Source organism: Agelaius tricolor, unplaced genomic scaffold (assembly GCF_023055355.1).
Source record: "Agelaius tricolor isolate 1412-34295 unplaced genomic scaffold, bAgeTri1.0.p SCAF_40, whole genome shotgun sequence".
NCBI classification, from domain to species: domain Eukaryota; kingdom Metazoa; phylum Chordata; class Aves; order Passeriformes; family Icteridae; genus Agelaius; species Agelaius tricolor.
The window spans coordinates 118492-125804 of NW_027269300.1; the positions used below are offsets into that span (position 1 = coordinate 118492).

Here is a 7313-nt window from a genome sequence, read left to right on the forward strand (position 1 = left end):
AACGGGATCATGGTTTGCTCTGGAACCTCATGGAACAAAGGATCCATGGTGACACTGCAGTGCTCAGACCATTGTTGACAGTGTGAAAACTCCTGGAACGAAAAGTCCATTGTGACACAGCAAGGCCTCCTGGAACCAAGGGTCCCTTGTGGCTCTCTGGGGCTTCCCAGAACCAAGGAGACCATTTGGACACTGTGGGGCCTCATGGAGCCACCTGGCACTGTGACACAGCGGGGCCACACGGAGCCAAGGGGCCACTGAGACCCTGAGGAACCTCATGGAACCAAAGGTCCATTGTTACACTGAGGGCCCTGCGGAACCAATGGGACCATGGTGACACCGTGGTGCTCCATGGAACCAAGGGGCCATTCTGATTCTGCTTTGCCTCATGGAGCCAAGGGGCCACCATGACACTGCAGGGCCTTGTGGAACTAAGGCAGCCTTGTGACACTGCGGGGCCCTTGGAACCAAGGGTCCATTGGGAGATTGTGGGGCCTCATGGAACCATGAAGGCCATTTTCACACTTTGAGGCCCTGTGAAACCAAAGGGCCATTGTGTCACTTTCTGTCTCCATGGAACCAAGGAGTCCCTTGTGACACTATGAGGCCATGTTGGGCAATTGTGGCCCTGTGTGGCACCACGGAACCAAGGGACCATTGTGACCCTACAGGGCCCCATGGAACTAAGGATTCATGGAACAATGTGGGACTGATGGAACCAAAGGTCCATTATGACATTGCAGGGCCTCATGGAACTAAGGGGGGACAATTGTGACACTGTGGGGCCCAATGGAAGCAAGGGGCCATTGTGACACAGCTGGGCCTCATGCAGCCAAGGGGCCACTGGGATCCTTAGGACCCCAAAAGAACCAAGGGGCCATTGTGACACTCTGCAGCTGTGGAGGCCCTGAGAGGCATTCCCTGGGTTAGGGAGACACAAGAAGCTTCAGGATGAAGAAGAGACGAGAATGTTGACTCCATGATCAGAAGGCTTGATTTATTATTTTATGATATATGTTACATTAAGACTATACTAAAAAGAAATAGACAGGAAAAGGTTTCTTCCGAAGCTAGCTAAGCTAAGAATAGACAAGAATGAATAACAAAGATCTGTGTCTCAGACAGAGAGCAAGAGCCAGCTCTGTCATGAGTGGTCTGTAAATCCAAACATCCACAGGAGACCAATCACGGGTCTACCTGTTGCATTCCACAGCAGCAGATAACCATTGTTTACGTTTGGTTGCTGAAACTGCAGCTTCTCACAAGGAAAAATCCTAAGAAAGGATTTTTCATGAAAGATGTCTGTGACATTCCCTCAAAAGCTTTTCAACCCCATTGGCTCCTTCCCATTGTTCTGTGTCCCTCAGCCACTCCCTTCCTATTCCCCACTGGCCCCCATCTTTGTACTGCCCCATGGCACTGATCAGCCCCTTCCTCTGGAGATACAGGAACCTGGACTCCCCCCAGGAGTCCTGCCTTGTGACCCTGAACATCTCACTGCACGGCTGAATCAAACATCTGTGGGTACCATGCAAAGGCCCTTTGTGCTTCCCTATCCTGGGCTTTATTAGCAGCTATTCCAGCTGCAGCAATGGTCCATCATGGCAGTGTGGATCCAAGGACACCATGGTGACACTGTGGGACCTCATGGATCCAAGGGGCCATTGTGACACTGAAGAACTTCATAGAACCCAGGGTCCATTGGGACACAGCAGGGCCTCATTGGAACAAAGGAACCATTGCTGACAGTACAGAAACTCATGGAACCAAGGGGCCCTGGTGACACAGCAGGGCCACATGGAACCCAGGAGACCAGTGACATTTAGGAACCTCATGGAACCAGGGTCCATTATGGCACTGCAGAAACAAGGAGACCATTGTCGATGCTGTGCAAGCTCACGGAACCAAGCAGCCATTGTGACACTCCAGGGCCTCGTTGAACCAGGCAGACCATTGTGACACCACAGAACCTCATGGCACTGAGGGTTTATTGTGACACAGCAGGGCCCATGGAGCCGATTGTCCATTGTGACAATGAGGATCTGAGGAGACCATGGTGACACCATGGAAGCTCATGAACCCATGGGTCCATTGTGACAAAGCAAGGCCTTGTGGAACCAAGGAGACCATTGTGACATCATGGAACCTCAGAGAACCAAGGAGACCATTGTGACATCATGGAACCTTGTGGAACCAAGGAGACCATTGTGACATCATGGAACTCTGTTGAACCAAGGAGACCATTGTGACATCATGGAACCTCATGGAGCCAAGGAGACCATTGTGACATCATGGAACCTCGTGAAACCAAGGGTCCATTGTTACAGTCCAGAACCAAGGAGACCATTGTGACAGTACAGAACCTCATGGGACCAAGATTCCATTATTACGCAGTGGGGCTTCATGGAACCAAGGACCCATTGTGACACAGCAGGGCCACGTGGAACCAATGGTCCTTGGAGATACTGCAAATCCAAGGAGACCATGGTGATGCTGTGGAACCTCATGGAACCAAGGGGCCATTGTGACACTCTAGGGCCCCATGGAACCAAATATTCATGGTGACACAGCGGGGCTGCTTGGGACCAATTGTCCATTGTGACCCTGCAGATCCAAGAGACCAGGGTGACACTGTGGCAGTTGATGGAACCAAGGGGCTGTTGTGACACACCAAGGCCTCGTGGAACCAAGGAGAGCATTGAGGCAGTGCAGAACCAAGGAGGCCATTTTGACAGTACGGAACCCAATGGAACCAAGGGTCCATTGTTCTACAGCAGGGCCGCCTCATAGAAACAAGGGGCCATTGTGAAACTGTGGGGCATAATGGAGTCAAGGACACCAATGATACTGAAATCTGCTGGATAGAAACTTCTGAACAGTTTTGAGTATTTGAAAGCAGGTATTCTTTATTTCAGCATGGTGGTCACTTGGGCCATCCTTCCTCCATTCGAGTGCACTGAGCATCGAATGAACAGGGTTTTTATCACACACACTCATTATGTATCCATGAGCTATCCCCACTTTCTTTGAGTTTATTTGACATAGTTGCACCCCTTATCACAAGTCCTTTTATAGTTCTTTGGGTTTTGTCTTCAACATCCAGTGTCCTTTTTAGGTCGCTGTTCTTTGACCCCTCCTTTTGAGTAAAGGCAATATTATTGTTCTGCATAACTTCTGTTTTGTCAGCCTTGCAGAGCTGAGCTGGCATCCTGCTTGCATTTTGTGTGGCTTCTGTTTGCCAGAGGCACATCCTCAATCAGTTTCTCCAAGGCTGTGCTGTTCTGTTCTACTGTCCTTGACAAGAGTAAATGTTGTTCTGTTCTCCTGTCCTTGTCTCAGTGCTCGCCCCGCATGAGGCGTCTGCAACCCCCCCAAACGATGGGCCTGGGGTGGGCAAGTGTTCCTGGGGAACAGGGATGGGAGAGCTGGGCTGGACTGACCCAAGGGATGATCCACTCCATGTCACACCATGATCAGCAATCACCTGAGAGAAGCAGGGGGGCAAGGAGGGTAGGGAATAATTTATTTTTAAGACATTTTTCTTTCAAAACAACACCAACACATACAGAATCTTCTCCTGCCACAAGGTGGTCAATCATTTTCTGCTGATAGGAGATTTCCTGAGGATTTGCTTTTCTTCTGTAAGTGGGTCTTGCTGTGCCTTTGTTTTGATTCAGTTTGGAGGTTTTTTCATTGGATTTGGGTTTTTCCGTATTGAACTGCCTTTCTTCTGGTGCATGAGTTTTTTCTGTCCTTTCTTGTGGCTTGCTTGGCACCTGACAGCAAGACAAATTTACCCAACTCTGTCATCTTGCCCAATTATGTATTGCAGTCAGCATTAATTAGATGAGTTCAGTCACAGACTCCCTGCAATTTGGCAGCATCCACAAAGGAATTGAAAGTACATTTCATGCCATGTTAGAGACAATAGAAATATTCCACAGTGGTGGTCAAGGGCTGGTCACTGAGGGATGTCACCAGGGCATGGCTGCCAAGAGGACTCTGTACCATGGATGACATTTGACCCTCACTGTTCAGCCAAATTCCCACCCAGCCCATGTTCCACTCCTTCAGCCCAGCTCTCTCCAGTCTGGCTCTGAGGAGACCCCAGCAGACCCTGTCCCAGGCCTGGCTGAAGTCTGGGCACACAACATCCCCTTCTTTTCCCTCCCACGTGGGTTCTGCAGTGCCTGCCCTGTCCTGCCAGTGCCTGGAATGGCTGCAGGAGGATTTGCCACATCCCCTTCCCTGCTGAGCCTGACCAGGCTGGGACTCTCCCAGTCCCCCTCCCTGCCCCGTTTGCAGACTGGTTCCATGTCTGCCCTTCCCAAGTGCCCAGGACCCTCTGGGATGGCTCTGGCCTTTCCAAGGGGTTTGAGAGAGGTCCCACAGTGACACTGCCCAGCCTTCTCAACAGCCCCTACACCAAAGGTCTTTTCCACATCCCTCACTTCCAGGTCAGTGCCCAGAACACAGCACAGCCCTGTCAGGTCCTCGGGTTGGTTCAGAAGGGAGGCAGCTCTGATTTTTCCCCACAGACCCTCACTCTATCCAATGTCTCTCTGTGCAGTCCATGGCTGCCCTGAGCATTTTTCCCTGGAGCCTCCCTGCCTGGGATATTTCTCTCCATGCCGTCCTAACCACAAGCCAGCAAAGAATTCAGGTGTTTTCCCAGAGGACGTTACTCTCAGAGTGAAGTGGCCTCAAGGCACTGTTTGTGCCACTGGAATTGTGCCACCCCCAGGTGCTGCTGATGGTGTTTGTGCTCACTGGGGTTCATCTCCCCACACACACACCATGCACCGCTGAGATCTCCTCAGCACAGAGCAAACATGGCCTGCTGGCCTGGTCCCTTGGTGTCCCTCCGTGCAGGGACAAACAACCTCCTGCAGGTGGGGAGAGGCCAGTGCTGGCAATGGTGGCTGCAGGGGCTGCTGTGGGACAATTGCCCTGGGGCACCTTCCCAGGCTGTCCCAGGACAAAGACACAGCCCAGGCCCTGCTCTGCTGCTGCCTCAGGTCCATGCCAGGAGCTCTGGCTGGGCCAGGACACTGCTGTGAGCCCCCCCTGCACACTCCCCCCTGCCCCAGGCCCTGGGCTTTGCTGGGCCAGGGCATTCCTGGAGCACATTGCTGACAGCAGCTCTGGAGGAGAGCAAAGCCTCCCTGCCCTGCCCTCAGGAGATGCCCTTTGCTGATGGAGCTGCTGTGCTGGAGCCCAGCTGTGTCCCAGCAGTGCCCATGGCCTGGCCCTGCCTGTGGCCACAGCAGGGACACGCAGCTGGACAGGGACCAAGCTGCCAGAGCACTCCGGCCTTACAGCCACAGCAGGGCTGGCAAGGACAGGGTGGAGCTGGGCAGAGCAGCTCTGAAAGGACCAATCCCTGCTGCTCCCTGGCCGTGCTGCTCTGCTGGGACTCTTTCCCCTTCTCCCCTCTAACTTCATGCTGGGCTCAGAGTTGGGATTCCAGAAAAAACAGGCACTGCAAGGTAGTTTATTTTCTTCAAATGTAGTGATAGCCCAAACCCTGGTTTACAGAGCTTCTGCGTCAAATTAGAGAGCCGGACAGTGAATTTCATGGGGGTGATTAAAAAATTTCTTTTAGAATAATTATTAACAGAAAGCCCCATTGAAAACTACCAAAGAACTGCGAAGGGCTATTTGGCCTGTCATGAGTTGCAATCCGAAAACTATGCAGAAGAAAACGGGAAGTTGGTTGCTACAGAAATCATCTTGTCATCATTTTCCTCAGGGCATCCTTGAGCTCCTGGTTCCTCAGGCTGTAGATGAAGGGGTTCAGGGCTGGAGGCACCACCGAGTACAGAACTGACACTGCCAGATCTAGGGATGGGGAGGAGATGGATGAGGGCTTCAGGTAGGCAAAAATGGCAGTGCTGACAAAGAGGGAGACCACAGCCAGGTGAGGGAGGCAGGTGGAAAAGGCTTTGTGCCGTCCCTGCTCAGAGGGGATCCTCAGCACAGCCCTGAAGATCTGCACATAGGAGAAAACCATGAACACAAAACAGCCAGAAACTACACAGACACCAACCACAACAAGCCCAAGTTCCCTGAGGCTGGAGTGTGAGCAGGAGAGCTTGAGGATCTGGGGAATTTCACAGAAGAACTGGCCCAGGGCATTGCCATGGCACAGGGGCAGGGAAAATGTATTGGCTGTGTGCAGCAGAGCATAGAGAAAGCCACTGGCCCAGGCAGCTGCTGCCATGTGGGCACAAGCTCTGCTGCCCAGGAGGGTCACATAGTGCAGGGGTTTGCAGATGGACACGTAGCGGTCGTAGCACATGATGGTCAGGAGGGAAAACTCTGCTGAAATGAAAAAGGCAAAGAAGAAAACCTGTGCAGCACATGCTGAGTAGGAGATGGTGCTGGTGTCCCAGAGGGAATTGTGCATGGCTTTGGGGACAGTGGTGCAGATGGAGCCCAGGTCGCTGAGGGCCAGGTTGAGCAGGAAGAAGAACATGGGCGTGTGCAGGTGGTGGCCGCAGGCTACGGTGCTGATGATGAGGCCGTTGCCCAGGAGGGCAGCCAGGGAGATGCCCAGCAAGAGGCAGAAGTGCAGGAGCTGCAGCTGCCGCGTGTCTGCCAATGCCAGCAGGAGGAAGTGCCTGATGGAGCTGCTGTTGGACATTCCTTCACTCTGGCCATGGTGGACTGTTGAAACAAGACATTGACAAGCTGGGTCCAAATTTCTAGTCAGTCAGATGGATTTTGCATGGAATCCCCTAAAAATTACTTCTATTCTTGGCGGGGGGGGGGGGGACTTTGCTAGAATTTTTTGAATGGGTATTTTTGCAGCTGAGTTACTGATTCATCTTCAGCATTACACTCAGGCTGAACACTGGGGAGAAAACAGAGGGAAAACAGGGTTCCTTGTGCCCCAGTGCGGTCAGACCTGCTGGTCCCCACACAGGGGCCTTTGATCATTACACCTCCCTCGAGTTCAGGGTAATCCCACTTAAAATGTACTTGAAACCAAAGTGGACTTTTGAAATGCTCCTGTTTTAAAAAAAATTTCTCAAAACCCTTCACTCTTTCCCAGTGCAGCTGGACAGGATGGGATACCAAGGGTCGGTCTGCCTCCCTGTTGCCTGGAGTTGTGCCTGCTGGGAGCTGTTTCTCTCTATCCAAGCCTTGTCCCTGCCAGTGCTGCCAAAGCCCAGCCCAGCCCTGGGGGCTCAGCTCTGCCCTGCAGACCCCTCCCAGCACAGGGCACTGCCCAGGGGCATCTCCCTGGCAGCAGGGCCTTAAGGGCAGGCCAGACAAACAGAGATGCTGCAAGCCAAGGTGCTGCTGCT

The 7313-nt window shown here is 52.6% G+C and overlaps 1 protein-coding gene across 1 annotated transcript; it reads right to left on the reverse strand.

Moving 5' to 3' along the window:
* Window positions 1-5728: 5728 nt before the first annotated feature.
* LOC139603613 (olfactory receptor 14C36-like) lies at window positions 5729-6646 on the reverse strand. Its single transcript, XM_071454503.1, has one exon. It carries the CDS (start codon window positions 6644-6646, stop codon window positions 5729-5731), a length of 918 nt encoding a protein of 305 aa, XP_071310604.1.
* Window positions 6647-7313: the final 667 nt, after the last annotated feature.

Coding starts and splice junctions, on each gene's coding strand:
- LOC139603613 (XM_071454503.1), bottom strand. CDS start 6,646: ATGTCCAACAGCAGCTCCATCAGGCACTTCCTCCTGCTGGCATTGGCA.